At 37.9% G+C, this 20138-nt stretch overlaps 2 protein-coding genes across 2 annotated transcripts; both read left to right on the plus strand.

Annotated features, from left to right (window-relative positions):
* Positions 1 to 6118: 6118 nt before the first annotated feature.
* On the plus strand, positions 6119 to 11952 carry LOC126792954 (ABC transporter B family member 4-like). Its single transcript, XM_050519480.1, has 12 exons — positions 6119 to 6890; positions 6977 to 7031; positions 7122 to 7297; positions 7384 to 7605; positions 7691 to 7929; positions 8049 to 8574; positions 8709 to 8982; positions 9107 to 9984; positions 10084 to 10350; positions 10475 to 10738; positions 10847 to 11140; positions 11378 to 11952. The coding sequence occupies exons 1-12, from the start codon at positions 6549 to 6551 to the stop codon at positions 11729 to 11731; spliced, it is 3891 nt and encodes a 1296-aa protein (XP_050375437.1). The 5' UTR covers positions 6119 to 6548; the 3' UTR covers positions 11732 to 11952.
* A 1445-nt stretch (positions 11953 to 13397) lies between these two features.
* LOC126792597 (ABC transporter B family member 11-like) lies at positions 13398 to 18677 on the plus strand. Its single transcript, XM_050519003.1, has 12 exons — positions 13398 to 13748; positions 14045 to 14099; positions 14182 to 14357; positions 14441 to 14662; positions 14749 to 14987; positions 15136 to 15661; positions 15840 to 16113; positions 16234 to 17099; positions 17208 to 17474; positions 17592 to 17855; positions 17930 to 18223; positions 18330 to 18677. Exons 1-12 carry the CDS (start codon positions 13422 to 13424, stop codon positions 18675 to 18677), a joined length of 3858 nt encoding a protein of 1285 aa, XP_050374960.1. The 5' UTR covers positions 13398 to 13421.
* The last annotated feature ends 1461 nt before the right edge of the window (positions 18678 to 20138 follow it).

The raw sequence follows: 20138 nt of genomic DNA on the forward strand, positions 1-20138 counted from the left end.
CTATATATTTCTCAGTAATCATAATGTATGTGTATACCATGTCTCTCAACTACAAGCACACGATTCTATGATAATTTGCTTCACTCTCGAGTGCACCTGAAGCATTTAAGTTGGTCTTATGGGTTCCTTGACGCCTCGTGAGTGCTATTGGATGACGATTTAATGTATGCTAAAAAAAACTTTCTACAGAACAATTTTTGTTCTAACCAAATTTATTAGTTGTATGACTTGTATTTATTACAAAGAAATTAGATAATCTCGATTATTTATAAGAAAATATAATAAATCATTCGAATTTAATCTATCGACCAATAGGTACCAAAGAAATAGAAGTAAATAAATTGTTCATGAAGTTTTAAGCTAAAGACGTTGGTGTTCATGAACATTGATATGATTATTATTCTCATTTCTTCTTACGTACTTCTTTCATCGTCATTGTTTTTATTGTTAGCATTGGGCATGTGTTCACATATGAGAATGAGATTTTAATAAGTATAAAGATACAAGGTAAGAGCATAACATACATAAGAAGAAAACAATCATGGGATCATAGGTTGAATAAACATGTTGGGTTGTAGAAAAAAGAATTGGTAAATAAAATAAGAAAAATGGTGGAGAAAACAAAATGTAATGAGAAAGTATAAGGAAAAGTCTATAAAAAATCTTTGGTCTAGAGGCTAGACAATTTTTGGATTGTGGTGTCCATGAGATTCCATGAATTTATAATTTCATAAGTATGAATGATATTTTGAATACCCACAGACTTCTATTCATTTTAAAAAGTATTGATTGAATACCCTCAGACTTTTATGGATTACACAATGACATTTAAAAATCCTAATTGAATACACCTAGACTTGTATGGAGAATTAAAAGTTTTGTATTGAATACACATAGACTGTTGAATTCCATAGATTTCTTTAAAACTCTCACTAAATCCATATACAATACACCCTCCTAAAGTAATCAAATGACAATTTTTTCATTTTGTCTGGCACAATACTTTAATTATTTTCTAATTAGAATAACAAATATGACCCTACATATGAGGATTTAATATTCAATTACAAAGAAAATATACAAAATGACTAATGTGACATACATGGTAGTATAATTAGATGACCAAAGTGAAGTTTTCAAAAGTTCAATCACCAAAGTGTCAACCGAAACATACTTTGATGACCAAAATGATATTTTTGCCCATTTTCTAATCTAACTGAATATGTAGGTGCAACATTCACAAGTCCCTTTTTATTAGATTGTTGAGTACTTGAAACCTGTTAGACCCATATAATTCTAGTAAAGATGTCAACTACTAGAGAGTCTAAGTTATCTTAAGACCCGATAGTCAGAAATGTCCTCATTTTTGTAACTCAGTCTAAGGTTAAACAATGAGAGTTAAGGTCATAGGTGCGTCAGCGCTTCCTGTCAGCGATACTCTTTTGTACCAGGAAGTAATGCACATGAATTAAAGTGGAAGTGGTTCATAATCGGTGAATTGATGCAATAATTTTGAGTTCTCGAATCTCCTTGGAGATTGATCAATATTGTATCTAATGTTAGGGCATTAGGCATATACCCTTTCCCTTTACATGTTTCATTCGAGCATGTTTTTAGGGTGATCAAACCATTCAAACGACTTCTAAACATCATCGAAATAAAAAGAATCTATCAAACTATAACAAAAGGTGATTTGATAAGCTAATTTCATTGATATCATATTCCCAACCCCCACAAGCATATGGACTGGACTAATGAAAAATGGTAATCAACATTAGTCTAAGGAAAGATTAGCCCAAAGAAAGATTGAAGGCCCATCGTTATGTCTTATTTAGGCACTTAATTAGGCCATTATTGGGGTGATTAATATTCTGACAGTGAAGTATGAACAAATTCCATCGACATATGTCTGCAGCATACTTTTCTTGTTGCCTACGTTCCCACAAGTAAGTATCCAAATTTGAACAACCATCCTTTCTTCAAATCTCAGTCAGTCAAAGGCTCAAAGCTAAGCCGGAATATAGTTGTCGGCTGGCACAGCGATGGGTTTTGGCCTTTTAGGGTTTATAACATCGACCGTTCATTTTCATTCATGCATACGCAACTTCTCGACATTTTCTGGGGGTTATAGAATAGTTTGGTTATCTAGCTAGTAACGAGAAAATTGATAGAAGAAGCTACGAAATGAGAAAGAGGCCCTTCAGGACTTGTCTTCCGTCCTTCTAGATTGTCAATATAGCTAGCTAGAGCTAGCTAGATATTTCCTTTTATATTGCTAAATTGTGACAAAAATTGATCGCCTGTCACATAATTTGACGGGCTTGTCAAATTAGTAATATATGAAGAACGTCTGATACTTTATAACTAAGCAAGCATTACAAATTCATTCAAACACATATTACGTAAGACAAGAATCACTAAGCAAACCAGGAGGTCGAACTAGCTGGACATCTAGAGATGTTTGGTGCTGGCATGAGTGGCATCAGTGCTGTTTAGCGATTTATAACATCATTTTCCATCCGTGCATGCAACATTGCAAGTGATCGAAATTTTTGATTATCTTCCTGACTGTAATGCATATGGCCAGTCCTTGATCTGTAAGAAAGAGACTCATCAAGATTGTCATTATATCAATTAAGTGGGATATGGTGTACGTATACATGCACACACACACACACACACACACATATATATATATATATATACCAATTATTGGAGATACTATTCACACTAACTAGCTAGCAACTACTTTACAGTTACTACGTACTTTCTAGCTAGCTAGATTTGCCAGTTTGTTGAATAATTCTACGTCTTGTGTTATATATTAACCCTTTCTTATACGAACTTGAACGAACGTACGATGTTGAATAATTCTGATTCTTACGCGCCAAGCTAGTGTTGCTAGAATATCAATCTTAAAAATGCCTAGTACTTAAGACAAGAATTCACCAAACTAATGAGAAGGTCCATTTCTAGAATTTGCCGAATTTATCATAACTATTAGCAAACTATAAGACCATAAATTAAAACAGGGGTTCTGACTTCTAAACCATATTATAACCCAGCTATAGGGTTGTCACTTTCTGAAAACTTGGAAGAGTGAGGTGCATGCCAAATAGGCAAATAGGCCAATAGTCCTTATCGTTAAACAACTAAGGAACCTAATCAATAAACAAGCATTCACACCTCAATCCAACGTATAAGAAGTTAAGAACCCTAACTAGCTGAGATGATTGCAATCCTGCAAGGTCATGAGTGATGTCAGATCCTGTGTTCCATTCTTTTGATCGATCTGTTTCGTTTGAGTTTTAAATTAGTCCTCCACCTCCTTCATCATCCATCTTTGGTTGCATGCACATCGAGACCAACATTTCCGACAGGAATTTATCAGCATACAATATTATAAACTCATATTTGACCTGCCCCGACGTTAGCTGTGGACTTGTAGTGCTTTGAAATGAACTTTTAAATTCTACTTGATTAATCATATACATTGTGTCCCTGTGTGTGTAATTTAAAAAAATGTCAAACACACAAGCATAGCTAGCCCTCGTGTCCTAAACACAGGACTGGTTTGTGTATTTTGTTAGCGACTACTGACTCTGTCGCATTCCATGGTTCTTCTTCCATCTATATTTTCTAATGTAATCCTACCATTTGAAATAGAATTCCACCAATAATTGCCTAAATTATGAACACATATAATGTTGGACTATAGCTTCTTATTTTATGAATCCTTACTTGTCTACATACGTACGTATAATAAATATTGGTTGGAATATATGTAATTTGGAATTTTATGAATTAAAACACTGTAATGTGAATTAATTCAGGGCACAATGTGGAGGTGAACCAATAGCCATCATACAATCCCAAGCAACTGTGCGGCACTAACATCAATATTGACCCGTGTCTCCGTTAAATGTTGAAACCTCAAAAAAAAAAAAAATCTGGAAACAAGACTTGCAATCCAATTCTGGGTTTCTTTCTGAGATCGTGGTTCCACACTTCCACTTTTCCTTCACCGAAGTCATAAGATAGCACGGGTGCTGTAGGGAAGGAAAGGGTATCTTCTTGATCCTTAATTGAGATTCTTATATCATCCTTATCTAGAAGTATTGATCTTTAGCAGACGTTCTTCATTATCGACCTGCAAATAGTAGTTAACAAATCTATAAAAGTTAATTTCTCCTATGGTACATGAAGTATAGCTACTTAAACAATTTAGTACATGATGTATGAAAACGAATAATTTGGTACCTGAAGTTCTCATTTGTAAGCCATTTTGGTACCTCTATCAATTCACATTTTCTTCATTTCTTCCTATAATTGTGGCCTCTTTGGAGATAATTAAATTGATATATATACTCCACTTACCATCTACTTCGCATATATCAAAAATAAATATGTTTTTCATAAACTTATTGTATCCTGATTATTTTTTGCAAATGAAATAAAATGTCTTTATGCAATTGTTATTTTTTTATTAATATATATTTTTTAAATTACTTATAATTAAAATTAGTTTAGATTGATAGCTACATTATGAAAAATTATAAACGTAAATCATCACAGATACTAAGTGAATGAGTTATCAAATTTTCAGTGATAACTTAGAGGTAATTTGAAGGTATTATGAAAAAAATAAAGTAAAGTAGAGATAAGATGACAGAAATAACCCTGAAAATATGGTCAAAATTGACATAAGTACCAAAATTGTCTAAATTTGAGAACTTTAGGTACCAAATTGTATGTTTTCATACATGAGATCCCAAATTGTCCAAATAGCCAAACATCAAGTACCATATGAGGAATTTACCTAATCTACAACTAAGCCCTATTTTCTAATTAAGGATCATGCACTCTGTTTTCTTTTTTTCCTTTTTTTTGGGAGTGAAAATTGAAAAGATGCGCCGGAGCTGACAACAGTAGTGTGAAACATGAAAAATTGAAAGTGATCCAGCTCTCTACTCTCGCAATGAAGATGGATATCCGATTTAAATGGGCCTTCATCTCATAGTGAATACAATATCGATGGGATGTCCGAATCTAGATTTCCGAAATTCGATTTTAAGGTTGGGAGGAGGCTCAGATCTGTCATTTGGGTTTTAGGAGGGTCATTTGGGTTGTGAATATCTTATTCATCTCTTTGGTTTAAACGGAGTTTATGAATTTAACAGCGCACATGACATGCACATGGGTGGCCGGTGCAAGTGAAACGTGGTGTCCGGAATCAGCCCCTCCCGTAGTTTTATGAATTTGGCCTGGTTCTACGTAAAAGCTATATTCCGCCTAATTTACCAAAAATAGAGTTCTGTCAATCACACAAGTGTTTCAAAAAGGACCGCATCAGTATGATCTAAATCAAGAAAAAGGAAAAAGAGACCCTCCGTGAAGGGGTCAGAAAAAATTATGCATGCTGTCCGTGAAGAAAAAAAAGGTAAAGCATAAATTAGTCCTCTAAATTATGATGTGATTTATTTTGACTAATATCAGATGATCAATCATTACAATTTACATGATACATGGTCTAAAATGCTTGAGTATAAATTCATCAAATTAGAATTTAACCAATGTACGATGACCATAATATTGGACCGACGATGTTTGATCTCTACTTTCCCCTTATATTCGTGGTTCAATGCCATCATTCTTCCGTCCCGTCATCCATTGAGCGAGGATTCAGAATTTTGGTAGGGTGGGTTGTTGGCTGTGTCGCTGGAGTTTTTGTTTTCGTTTTCGTTTACTTGGATAACAAGGGTGTTTGACTATTCCATTACATGGGTCCCCAATCCATGTAAGCACCCAGATTTTGGTCTGGCCTCTATATAAAGCAACCTTCTTGCTGGAAAACCCAACCAAATTCATCGACCCATTCCTTCAAAAGAGGTAATCTTGATTTCCCAGTACTCTCTTTCTCCACTGTTTTGGTGATGTTAGCTTTCCAAGTACGTTATGCATATCAATTGCTTGTGGTATTGTCTTGCTTAGCATGCATGGACTCCCACACAGTCCCACCCCACTTGGTTTCTTTTTCTTTTGATTCCTATTCTGAACTCATCAAATCGTCTTCTTTGGTTTGTAAAGATTATTCCCAGCATTCTTGATTGATTTGAAGCCTTTACTTTCTTGTTATTCTCTGCTATTTGCTTCGACTGCGGTTTTCTTGCTTTCTTAAGCTGACACGTGCACAAAGCACCATCATAGAACACAAGAATATAGGAATACATGGACTTCGTAGTTGTTTTTTGTTTTTGGTACAATGATGAATTGTACTCTGTGTAGTTTTGTATTGGAAAGAGTAGTAGGCATATGTTCTTTGGTTAGTTGGCTTGGCAATTTGTTACCCAGAAAGCAAAAAGTAGTCTTGTTTGCTAATTCATGTTGATTGTTAAAAAAATGTGTTTCTTTTGCAGCTCTGACCTTATAAACCAAGTAATCTGTGTTGCCTGTTGTCACACAACAGCAACAAGTTTATTGATTGTTTCAAGTGCTTGTTTGACTGTTTTTTCAAGTATAAGCAACTCATAACATCTGCTGTGACAGAAATGGGTGACCAGGAAAATCCCTTGGATGGAGATCATGTTGTCAAAGAGGAGGCTGCCGCATCGGAAAGGCAATCAGCAGTGCCGGAATCCCAGAATGGACCGGAAAGTAGTGGTAAGAAGGAAGATGCAAGCAAGAGCAAGGAGGGTAGCACAAAGGCAGTACCCTTTTTCAAGCTATTCTCATTTGCTGATTCCATGGATTACTTGTTAATGTCGGCTGGTACTATTGGCGCTATTGGAAATGGAATGTGTCAGCCTCTGATGACCGTAATCATGGGTGAAGTGATTAATGCTTTTGGAGAATCTGGCAATACCAATGAAGTGATTGATACAGTGTCGAAGGTAAGAATTTGTGACTTAAACTGCAACATGTGGACTTTTACTAACTGGATCAATCGAAGCTAATTTTGTCTGTTCCATTTCTTCAGGTAGCGCTGAAGTTCGTCTACTTGGCTTTGGGAGCTGCAGCTGCTTCATTTTTACGTATGTACATTAAACTTGATTCTTCAGTTTTGAATGGTCTTCAACACTTGGTTGTTAGAAACTGATGTACTCGGGCTTGCTATATTCCAGAGATGTCTTGTTGGATGATCACCGGAGAAAGACAGGCTGCGAGAATAAGATTCTTATACTTGAAAACAATACTGAGGCAAGATGTAGGATTTTTTGATAAAGAAACTAGCACAGGAGAAATTATTGGGAGGATGTCAGGTGATACTGTGCTCATTCAGGAGGCCATGGGAGAGAAGGTATGTATTTACATGAACACAAAATAGCCTCAATTGATTGCTACTTTTCTGAACTCTTTATCATTTCTTACCATCTCTTATTGCAGGTAGGAACTTGTATCCAGTTATTTGCAACATTCTTTGGAGGCTTTATCATAGCCTTTGTTAAGGGATGGCTCCTTACCCTGGTCATGCTTTCTTCGATACCCGCTCTTGTCATCTCTGGTGCTGTCATGAGCCTCATTGTATCAAAGATGGCATCTCGTGGACAAGATGCTTATTCAGTGGGTGCAACTGTGGTTGAGCAGACAATTGGTTCAATAAGAACTGTAAGCAGCCTTTTTAAGTACAAGAAGCACTACTGTACGTTCTTTCACTGTACTGAACTAATGCAGATGGGCCTTCCTTGTGCAGGTTGCATCATTTACAGGGGAGAAAGAAGCTATAACTAAGTACAACACCTCTTTAACTAAAGCTTACAAGTCTGGTGTGTATGAGGGTTTGGCATCTGGGTTGGGCATTGGTGCAGTTATGCTCATTATCTTTTGTAGTTATGGTTTGGCTATATGGTATGGCGGAAAAATGATACTGGAAAAGGGATATAACGGCGGAGATGTCATGAATGTAATCTTTGCTGTATTGACTGGCTCCTTGTAAGTTGCACTTTCTAAAAATTTACTACATGCTTGATGGTGCTCTAAAAATTCACTACATCCTTGTAAGTGAACATATAATGATCAGGGTATTTATATATTCTTTTGATAAATTTCAGGTCTCTTGGGCAGACGTCTCCATGCTTGGCTGCATTTGCTTCTGGGAAAGCTGCAGCTTACAAGATGTTTGAGACAATTAAAAGAAACCCGGAGATAGATGCTTCTGATACTAAAGGGAAGCAATTAAATGATATCCGAGGAGACATAGAACTGAGGGATGTTCATTTTACTTATCCTGCAAGACCAGATGAACATATATTCCGTGGATTTTCTCTCACAATAACTAGTGGAGCAACTGCTGCTTTGGTAGGACAGAGCGGAAGTGGTAAATCGACTGTAATCAGTTTGATTGAGAGGTTTTATGATCCACAGGCTGGTGAAGTTCTTATTGATGGTGTCAATCTCAAAGAGTTCCAGTTGAAATGGATCCGACAGAAAATAGGTCTCGTCAGCCAGGAACCTGTTTTGTTTACTTGCAGCATTAGAGATAATATTGCCTATGGGAAGGATGATGCAACTACTGAAGAAATAAGGGCTGCTTCTGAGCTCGCCAATGCTGCTAAATTCATAGACAAGCTCCCTCAGGTTTAAACTGAACTTTAATTTATGAGCTTACTCTTACTCTGACAACCATATATGTATATTTTACTTAAACATTGAAGCTCAACGCTTTCAATTACTTTGTTCTGATTTGTAGTTTTTCTGAATTGTCCATTTAGGGACTAGATACAATGGTGGGTGAGCATGGAACTCAACTGTCGGGGGGTCAAAAGCAGAGAGTTGCTATAGCTCGAGCAATTCTAAAAAACCCAAGAATTCTACTTCTAGATGAAGCCACAAGTGCTCTTGATGCAGAATCCGAGAGAGTTGTGCAGGAGGCACTAGATAGAATTATGGTTAACCGGACTACTGTCATAGTAGCCCATCGCTTGAGCACAGTAAGGAATGCTGACACCATTTCTGTCATACATCGAGGAACAATTGTTGAACAAGGTAATGGATATACTAATAGTATTCTTGTTAATTAGTTAGCCATTTTCATGCTTAATATTACTGTTAGTTGTCAAAGTTGATAAATGACAAGTGCAGATACTGATCTTTTTAACTGATATAATAGGGCCACATTCTGAGCTAGTTAAGGATCCTGAGGGAGCATATAGCCAGCTTATAAGGTTACAAGAAACGAGAACTTCGTCAGAACAGACTGGTATAAATGATCAGGACAGGCCAGATATTTCTTCAGATTCTCGGAGACAGTCTAGTCCAAGATTTTCTTTACTAAGATCCATAAGCCGTGGATCATCTGGAAGGGCAAATAGTAGTCGCCGCTCATTCTCAATCTCATATAGTGGTGCTCCTACTGCAATCGGCATCTTTGAAACAAATGATGATGTTCCAGAATCATCATTTGGGCATCCAGAAGTCTCACTTAGCCGCCTGGCTGCCCTGAACAAGCCAGAGATCCCAGTGCTGCTTCTTGGTACTTTATCAGCAGCAGTCAATGGAGCCATCTTACCTGTTTTTGGGATACTATTATCCAGTGTAATCAAGACCTTCTTTGAGCCACCTGACCAACTGAGAAAGGATTCAAAGTTTTGGGCATTAATCTTTTGTGCTCTTGGAGTTGCAACAATGGTGGCACAACCATCAAGAGCTTACTTTTTTGGTGTGGCTGGATGTAAGTTGATAAGAAGAGTTCGATCAAAGTGCTTTGAGAAGGTGGTTTATATGAACGTTAGTTGGTTTGATGAGCCTGATCATTCAAGTGGTGCAATTGGGGCAAGGCTTTCTACAGATGCGGCTTCTCTAAGAGGGTTGGTTGGAGACGCACTAGGTTTATTGGTTCAGAATTTAGCAACTGCAGCTGTTGGCCTAGTTGTTTCCTTCGTAGCAAATTGGCAATTAGCTCTTATAATCCTTGTCCTACTGCCTTTATTAGGAGTAAGTGGATATTTTCAAATTAAGTTGATGAAGGGGTTCAGTGCAGATGCAAAGGTAATTCTATCTAACCATGCATAAATATTTTTACTTTAATGTTTTTAGAGTAGTCCTTTAGTATTCGACCATGTATTGATAAATAATATATGGTTGCAGAAAATGTACGAGGACGCAAGCCAAGTAGCCAATGATGCTGTTGGGAGTATTAGAACAATTGCTTCCTTTTGTGCTGAAGAGAAGGTGATGGAACTGTACAACAAAAAATGTCAAGGTCCTATTAAGAATGGGATAAGACAAGGGTTAGTCAGCGGAATTGGTTTTGGGTTATCGTTCTTTTTGCTATTTTCGGTGTATGCCTGCAGTTTCTATGCTGGAGCTCGACTTGTTGAAGCAGGCAAGACACAATTCTCTGACGTGTTTCGAGTAAGCTCTTTTTCTTTGTCATACAAATCTTTACTTTACTGCATCTGCATGAACATTCAGTTGATTTCATTTTTCTTAATTGCATATCCAGTTCACTATTAACATTTATTTCTCCTGCCTGTAGGTTTTCTTTGCTCTCACCATGACAGCAATTGGAGTATCTCAATCGACCTCTCTAGCCCCTGATATAAGTAAAGGAAAGAGTTCTGCTGCTTCAATTTTTGCAATTCTTGACGGCAAGTCAAAAATAGACTCTAGTGATGACTCTGGAACTACTATAGAAAATGTGAAGGGAGATATTGAACTACGTCATGTCAGTTTCAAGTATCCAACTAGACCCAATGTGCCAATCTTCCAGGACCTTTGCTTGAACATTCGTCATGGCAAGGTAACATTGTGTACTATTTCATTCTCCATCTCCATGCAATACATAATAGTTGAACCCATGTAACTTAGATCTGTGGAGCTTACTATTTGAGTAATGTTTTTCTTTCAGACGGTTGCTCTGGTTGGAGAAAGTGGTAGTGGGAAGTCTACAGTGATCTCATTGTTGCAGAGATTTTACGACCCTGATTCAGGTCACATTACATTAGATGGGATCGAAATTCAAAAGCTACAATTGAAGTGGTTAAGACAGCAAATGGGGCTGGTGAGCCAAGAGCCTCTGCTGTTTAATGATACTATCCGAGCCAACATTGCATACGGAAAGGAAGGAAATGCAACCGAAGCTGAAGTTATAGCTGCAGCAGAAATGGCAAATGCCCACAAGTTCATCAGCAGCTTACAACAAGTAAGCACTGAATCAATATTTTCAATCTCAATTTCTTTTGACTACAGAGATGTAATCATCATTCAAATGTGCTCCATAAATGAGAAGGACTAGTTCATAGCAAGTCACGGTTAATAGGATCATCTCATCATGTTGGTGTGATAATGCACCAAAGTTTGTCACATCAGCTATATCTATTATGATAGAGATTGGAATAATTATTCAGAATGTTGATATTAACTCTAAAACTTGATGCAGGGTTACGATACAATCGTAGGAGAGCGGGGGGTCCAATTGTCAGGTGGACAGAAGCAGAGGGTGGCAATTGCGCGAGCTATTATGAAGGCTCCGAAGATATTACTACTAGATGAGGCCACCAGTGCTCTTGATGCTGAATCTGAAAGAGTCGTTCAAGATGCATTGGATAGAGTTATGGTGAACCGAACAACAGTGGTGGTGGCCCATCGGTTATCAACGATTAGAAGTGCAGATTTGATTGCAGTGGTAAAGAATGGAGTCATTGCAGAGAAAGGAAAGCATGAGACACTGATCAATATCAAGGATGGAACTTATGCTTCACTGGTGGCATTACATGCAAGTGCCTCATCTTAGAGCTAGCTTCTATGTTGTTACTGAGATAATGCAGCAATTAAGTGCTGACAGAGCAATATGTCATCTGATACTCTGCAGAGAAGTTAATTAGCAAGAGGCACATATAGATCATTTTTTTGTATCATTATTTCTATATGAAAGCTGCAGTTTTGCGGCAAAATGACAAGTCTGATACAATATAGATGTGATAGAAATTATCTGCATAAAAGTCTGATTCAATTTGTTGTGTTTAAAATATCAATGGAGTACGTGTAGGTTTTGCAACAACCCCTTTTACATATCATTGTACAAAGCAACAGAAGTGGAGTTCTATTGCATTTGGTCCAGGTCTCTAACAATCATCCATATGCTAAACTAATTTGTAATGTGATATAATTTGTGCATGTCTAATTGATATTCTTTAAGCCCACCATAATCATACTAGCAAGCGATCAAAAGACCTGTTCTCCATGAACAGAACCACAATGGTCTTGATGGGTTGTGGCTGCCGGGCCAGAGTTATCAGAAAAGTCCACGAGAGAGTGAGAAGCAGCCAGAAAAATGAAGATGACAACACTATCTGGTCTTTGAGGATGGCATTACTCAGTACAAATATCAGTAGAAATTATTCAGACACCTTAATCATTTCTCAGCCGGCATCACCTACATGTTCGACCTCTACTCTCCCAACATCAAATTCTTCCTCGGCTACGAGCCTGCGACCAAAGCATACTCAACCTTCTCAGCTTCAAGAAAAAGAAGAAGATGGGGAGACTTACTGGGAAAGAGAAAGTAACGTTAGCTTTTTTAGGTAGGCTTATTTTCAGCCAATGACTTGTTGAAAAATGCAACGTTCAAAAACACAGAAATGGGGTTCCAATTTCTGTTTCTCTTGGATATGTCATATGATTGAATAGACAAAAAATATAAGAAAAGGACATATCATGTGTTGCTAAGTAGCAAAGATGGTTTTTTTTTTAAATTTGGGTACTGTATATGACCTAAATGATGATGGCATACAATAGAAATGTGGTGTATAGAACCATGCATATAATGCCATTCCAAGATGGCTGCATTACAATTGTCTAAGCAGAAGAACAGTGGATCTGAAATGATATCACCCAAAATTATACATCTCAACCTAATCAATGTCAGGGACTCATCATATCAGCAAGAAGAGGAGAAAAGGACTAGAATGGTATTTAATTCAAGTCCTTACCTTTATTGTTAAATAAATTATTTTTTGGATAGTTTTGCATGTTTCACTAACCATGAGCCGACATGGTTTGTATCTTCCATTTTGAATTTGTAGGTAGTGCTAGGACTGCTAGCTTATAAAGCAATCAAGCATTGCTTGCATGACATACAAGTTCATCAACCCATTTTCAGAGAAGTGGTAAAGCCGATTCCTCAGTAGTACTATCCTTCAATCTATTCTGTATACTGTACTGATATTTAACATTCTCTGAAACAGTTTTATGTTGCATATATCGTATGGTGTCTGTTGTTATGTCTCTTCTCTTTTAAATAGTGATCTTCTCTTTAGCATACATAATTAGATATCCTGGTTACAATGAGAAAATGTTCATAATTTGAATACTTATCTCATGTAGATACTTTATTTCAGTCTAAACCAGATTATCTTTTGTTTTGGTTTATTTTATATTGCAGCTGTGATCTTGGCACCTTTTCCTGAGGCACTCCCAAAAGCATGGCTGAGGTGAATCCTTCGACTGGAGATGCAGTCACCGAGCAAGACATTGCATCCAATAGTCACTCAGTAAAGGCGGCAGTTTCGAAGGAAAATGAACAAGTTGCGAACAATTGCCAGGAGGACGGAACGTTAACAAATACAGTACCATATTACAAGCTCTTCTCCTTTGCTGATGCCCTGGATTATATCCTAATGTCTACTGGCACAATCAGCGCTGTCGGACATGGACTCTGTATGCCCCTAATGTCTGTAGTCATGGGAGATATGATTAATTCCTTTGGAGAAACTAAGGATATTAAGGAAGTGGCTAATGCAGTTTCCAAGGTAATAAAGTCTACTTTGACTAAAACAGCTAGCTATAGCTAATTATCTCTTTTAATCTATATAATATATGCATCTCTCTGGTTTTTTCATTAACAAAATTTGCATTTTTCTGTTTCCACCAGATTTTATGTCAACAAGTTTACTTTTAACTGAACAAAATGCTACTGTTGTTCCCTTTTGCTCCAAACTAGGAAAAAAGAGATTAATCAGACAAGTACTGCATTATGCAACTCTATTTGTATGTAACTGTTGCTGACTAGTCTCATAAAAGCTATTTGGAAATTCAATATCCTCAGGTGGCTCTGAAATTTGTTTACTTGGCACTGGGGGCTGCTGCTGCTTCATTTCTACGTAATACAATGTGTTCCCTTTTCATTTACATATATAGTTTGGCTTAATAGATACTGAAGTTCTAAGATTTGGTTTCTGTCAGAGATGTCATGCTGGATGATCACTGGAGAGAGACAAGCTGCACGAATACGAAGTCTATACTTGAAAACCATCTTGAGGCAAGATGTTGGCTATTTTGATAGAGAAATCAACTCTGGAGAAATTGTCGGGAGGATGTCAGGTGATACTATGCTTATTAAAGACGCTATGGGCGAGAAGGTAGATAATTACATGTTAGGAGAAGGCCTCAAGTTATTGCCGTTTTTCTCTACCCTTACTATCATTCCTTTTCCTGATTGCAGGCAGGGAGTTTCATTGAGTTAGTTGCAACATTCATTGGGGGGTATGGAATAGCATTTACCAAGGGATGGCTTCTCACCCTTGTCATGCTATCCTCTATTCCCCCTCTTGTCTTCACTACTGCTGTCCTGAACCACTTCATAGTGAAATTGGCATCCAATGGACAAGCTGCATATTCAGAAGGGGCAACTGTTGTAGAGGAAACAATTGGTTCAATCAGAACTGTATGAATGCTTTCTTTTTCTTTTTTTTGTTCTTTGGTCCCCTTTTCTCTGAGTAGAACTACAACTAAGGACTGTTTCTCATGCAGGTTGCATCATTCACAGGGGAGAAGCAGGCTACATCTAACTACAATGCTTCCTTAACTAAAGCTTACAAGTCGGCTGTGCAAGAGGGTTGGACAGCTGGTTTGGGCTATGGTGCGGTTATGCTTATGGTATTCTTTAGTTACGCTTTAGCTGTATGGTTTGGCGGCATAATGATACTTGAAAAAGGATATAAAGGAGGAGATGTCATGAATGTAATTGTTGCAGTCTTGATTGGCTCCGTGTAAGTTACACTTTGTCAGATTTGTATATATCTGTGTGTGCTCAGCAGTTAGTATGCAAAGTTTACTGACAACTCTGTCTTGATTCACAGCTTAACATATGATAATGCTGAAATTTGAAGCATGAAAATTTTCTTCTTTATTTTGCAGGTCCCTTGGGAAAGCATCTCCATGCATCAGTGCATTTGCTCCTGGACAAGCTGCAGCTTATAAGATGTTTGAGACAATTAATAGAAAGCCAGAGATAGATGCATATGACACTAATGGGAGGATATTAGACGATATTTGTGGAGACATAGAACTGAGGAATGTTGATTTTAGTTATCCCTCAAGACCAGATGAGCAAATACTGCGTGGATTTTGTCTGTCAATACCTAGTGGTGCAACTGCTGCTTTGGTGGGACAGAGTGGAAGTGGTAAATCAACCATAATCAGTTTGATTGAGAGGTTCTATGATCCACAGGCTGGTGAAGTTCTTATTGATGGTGTCAATCTGAAAGAGTTCCAACTGAAATGGATCAGGCAAAAAATTGGCCTTGTCAGCCAGGAACCAGTTCTGTTTACTGGTAGCATTAGAGATAATATTGCCTATGGAAAGGATGGAGCAACTATTGAAGAAATAAAGGCTGCTGCTGAGCTTGCCAATGCTGCAAAGTTCATAAATTTACTGCCTCAGGTTATTTTCTTAATACTTTCTTTGAATACTTTTTCTTGAGTTAAAGACTTCATTTGTCACAATTATGGCAGCTTACTAAGACCATTGAGTGACATATAAGATGGTTTATACCACATCTTATATAATTTAGTGTGACCCCGTTTTTCCTGAATCGTGTTTTTGTGAATTGTAAATTTAGGGAATAGACACAATGGTTGGTGTGCATGGAACTCAGCTATCTGGTGGACAAAAGCAAAGAGTTGCTATAGCTAGAGCAATTTTGAAGAATCCAAAAATCCTACTTTTAGATGAAGCAACAAGCGCTCTTGACACTAAATCTGAGAAAGTTGTGCAGGAGGCATTGGATAGAGTAATGATTAATCGTACTACTGTCATAGTAGCCCACCGGTTGAGCACAGTGAGGAATGCTGACACCATTGCTGTAATACATCAAGGAATGATTGCTGAAAAAGGTTATGCATTCTTTATCATTTCATGCTTCAATATTTTGCGTACATCTGATGATCATCAGTTTTCTGTTATTTATTTTTATTCATGAATACTTAAGGTATTAGTCTTTCTTAACTGAGCAGGACCACATTGGGAGTTAATCAACAATCCTCAGGGAGCATATAGCCAGCTGATAAGGTTGCAAGATACTCGCCCTGTGTCAGAACATACTGGTCTAAATGTTCATGATTCTTTATCACCATTCATAACTGCGGAATCATCTCCAAGAAGAAATAGTAGATCTTCTCCAAGAAGAAATAGCAGTCCTATCTCATTCTCAATCTCATTTGGTATTCCTACTGCAAGCAGTATGCTTGACACGGCACCTGTGGAACCTGATATTCCCGCTTCAGCACTAGCGAAAAGGCCGCCAAAAGTCTCACTTCGAAGACTGGCTTACCTGAACAAACCAGAGATCCCAGTTCTATTTCTAGGTACTATAGCTGCAGCAGTTAATGGGGTGATATTTCCAATTTTTGGGAGTTTGATGGGGAGTGTAATCAAGACGTTCTTTCAGCCACCCCATGAACTCCGTAAAGAGTCAAAGTTTTGGGCAGTAATATTTTTGGTTCTTGGAATGGCATCTTTGTTGGCTAGTCCATCGAAAGCATACCTTTTTGCTGTGGCAGGATGTAGGCTGATCAAAAGAATCCGAGAAAAATGCTTTGAGAAGGTAGTTTACATGGAAGTAAGTTGGTTTGATGAAGCTGAACACTCAAGTGGTGCAATTGGTTCAAGGCTTTCTACAGATGCAGCGTCTTTAAGAGGACTGGTTGGAGATGCTCTAGGTTTGGTTGCTCAGAACATGGCTACAGTAATTGCTGGGATGATCCTTGCTTTTGTTGCAAATTGGCAACTGGCTCTTGTAATCCTTGTTTTGCTACCTTTATTAGGACTTAATGGATATTTACAAGTTCAGTTCATGAAAGGATTCAGTGAAGATTCTAAGGTATTCCCCTAAGTCCTCGTAGTTTATGCAGAATTTCCATTCTTTTATATTCCATATATAAACTAATCACTTGTATCACATACTGATCGACATTATGAATTGTGGCAGAAAATGTATGAAGATGCAAGCCAAATAGCCAATGATGCTATTGGGAGTATTCGGACAATTGCTTCCTTTTGTGCTGAAGAGAAGGTGATTGAGTTGTACCAGAAAAAATGTGAAGGCCCTATTAAGACAGGGATAAGACTGGGGTTTGTTACTGGGATAGGTTTTGGGACATCATTGTTTTTACTGTTCTCAGTCTATGCCTTGAGCTTCTATATTGGAGGTCTACTTGTTGGGGCAGGCAAGACAACATTCTCTGCTGTTTTCCAAGTAAGTTGTTCTGCTAGGTGCTAAACAAGCAACTCTTAAGCAACTACTCAATAAATCAGAGTTCAGACCAATATCAACTCTTGAGCCTGTTCATTGTTAACATCTTTCTCTGGGCAGGTTTTCTTTGCACTCACTATGACTTCAGTTGGACTTGCTCAGTCAACCACCTTAGCACCAGATGCAAGTAAAGGAAGGGCCTCTGCTGCCTCCATATTCGCAATTCTTGACCGGAAATCAAAAATAGACTCCAGTGATAACTCGGGGATGATTATAGAACACTTGAAGGGAGATATTGAATTTCACCATGTCAACTTCAAATATCCCAGTAGACCTGATGTACTAATTTTCAACGATCTTTGCTTGACTATTAGTCATGGGAAGGTAATAGTATTCTTTTATCTGAACTTTAGGAATATATAAGGATTTAGAACTCAAACTTGAGTGGTATTTTTCAGACAATTGCTCTGGTTGGTGAAAGTGGAAGTGGGAAGTCAACAGTGATCTCATTGATTCAAAGATTTTACGACCCTAATTCAGGTCACATCACTTTGGATGGAATCAAAATCCATAAACTACAGCTGAAGTGGTTGAGACAGAAAATGGGGCTGGTGTGCCAGGAGCCACTGCTTTTTAATGACACTATCCGAGCCAACATTGCGTATGGAAAGGATGGAGAGGCAAGTGAAGCTGAGATTATAGCTGCTGCAGAACTCGGAGATGCACACCAGTTCATTAGTAGTTTACAACATGTGAGTACCAAGTTAACAAGGCGTTTGCGTATCTTTTTGGCTACAATCACTATAACTCTCTTTCAATATGTTGCTGGATGTTATATATGTTTGCAAAACAATGCAGGGTTATGATACAATAGTAGGTGAGCGAGGGGTGCAAATGTCTGGTGGACAAAAGCAAAGAATAGCTATTGCAAGAGCTATTATGAAGGCACCAAAGATATTACTCCTAGATGAAGCCACAAGTGCTCTTGATGCTGAATCAGAACGCGTGGTTCAGGATGCATTGGACCGAGTTATGGTGGACCGAACAGCAATCGTGGTTGCTCACCGGTTATCCACGATCAAGGGTGCTGATTTAATTGCTGTGGTAAAAAATGGAGTCATTGCAGAGAAAGGAAAGCATGAAAGATTGATCAATATCAGCAATGGGATCTATGCTTCTTTGGTAGCATTACATTCAAGTGCCTAATCTTAGAGAGCCTTTTGTATTATTGTTGTAAAAGATCTGTCCGGAAATAAGATGTAAATGTAATTTTCCTTCCAGAAATGTAAATAAGCAAAGATCTATTCAGAATCAAGTGATGAATGCTCATGAAATACGAACATGTACGAGTGACCTATACCGTAGCTATCAATGGTGGCTACCGTTTGCAGCTATTAATTCAATTAATTGTATCAATATGGACAAAGTAATATGTTCTTCACCAACTCTTGGCTTATCTCAATATGGACAAGTCATAAATCCCAAATTAAGTGGGAATATTTCTACCACGTTTGATATGGAAGGAATCCACAATCTTCCCTCCTTAAAATATTTGCCAGCAAACTAATCTTAATTAGGAAATTACTTCTGCTAGGGTTTAAACATCAATATAAATTGAGGGTCATGGTTCAAGCAACCCCAACGCAGCAACCTATTTATGGGAGTCATGGTAGAGTCTCCATCCCAGCGTAGTTACGTTTCAGACGCCAACCTCCTTATCTTTTATTCAATGACTGATTTTACTTCCTCATGTCTTAAAATTCAACGATGTTGGGCGAATACTTTGTCACACACTTTCGTTCTTCCCTTCCGGATGGCTCAAGCCTCTCTCATGATTTGCTTTTCAGGAGAATTTTTCGGTGAACCACTTTGGTGACGCACAAGCTTATTCTTTTTTTTAATGCGATGTGACAATGTGATGATCGTCGTAGTAGCTAGAATACAACATGCGGACAATGTGATTACCGACATCGATGAATTTGGTTCTACATATATCTCACATATATACATCAGTTCCATCCATATCGGTAATCACCTTACGCGCAAGTTGTATTATAGCTAGTGAATCCATCCTCACATTGTCACATGCATTAAACAAGGAATAAGGTTGTGCGACATCAAAGTGTTTTGCCGAAAATTCTCCTGATAAGCAAACCATGAGTGGCTTTGAGCCATATGGGAGGGGGAGAACGAAAGCGGGTGCTATTGCTAATACAGGTACCGCTAGACAACACTGTTGGCCGTCGGCCATTTTGCCGGCAATCTTGACAACTACAGGACTGATCAGACATGTCTCACCCTTTTGGGAAACACACAGAGGCTAAAAGGGCAGCTACGTAAAGAATAACAGAACTTAGTAGTTAATTGGGCTTAGCCCATCCATCAGTCTTGAATTATTAACACAAACCGTCTTGGCCAGTGGTCTCCTGACTCTCCTCCTACCTTTTGCTGGCTTTGCACTCCCGCCCGTCATTCCATTTATATATCCGCTGAAAGAACTCGGAGGCTTGTGGTTTCACGGTGATTTCAAGTGGTTCTGCAAGTAAGTTTCTTTCTATTCATACGTTGCCTCAGTTTATTTTGGGTCTTCTAGCTGCTACTGTACGTTTATGTATAGTTATATGTATACATGTTATTAGTAGCTTAGTACGCTTATGCATGAGTAAC

Source organism: Argentina anserina, chromosome 4, assembly GCF_933775445.1.
Source record: "Argentina anserina chromosome 4, drPotAnse1.1, whole genome shotgun sequence".
Lineage (NCBI taxonomy): Eukaryota > Viridiplantae > Streptophyta > Magnoliopsida > Rosales > Rosaceae > Argentina > Argentina anserina.

Excerpts from the sequence above, each read along its gene's own strand:
- LOC126792954 (XM_050519480.1), top strand. The coding sequence starts at position 6,549 with ATGGGTGACCAGGAAAATCCCTTGGATGGAGATCATGTTGTCAAAGAG. Across the intron at positions 6,891-6,976 it reads TGATTGATACAGTGTCGAAG|GTAGCGCTGAAGTTCGTCTA; the intron begins GTAAGAATTTGT and ends CCATTTCTTCAG. Across the intron at positions 10,351-10,474 it reads AATTCTCTGACGTGTTTCGA|GTTTTCTTTGCTCTCACCAT; the intron begins GTAAGCTCTTTT and ends TCCTGCCTGTAG.
- LOC126792597 (XM_050519003.1), top strand. The coding sequence starts at position 13,422 with ATGGCTGAGGTGAATCCTTCGACTGGAGATGCAGTCACCGAGCAAGAC. Across the intron at positions 13,749-14,044 it reads TGGCTAATGCAGTTTCCAAG|GTGGCTCTGAAATTTGTTTA; the intron begins GTAATAAAGTCT and ends CAATATCCTCAG. Across the intron at positions 14,988-15,135 it reads GCAGTCTTGATTGGCTCCGT|GTCCCTTGGGAAAGCATCTC; the intron begins GTAAGTTACACT and ends TTTATTTTGCAG.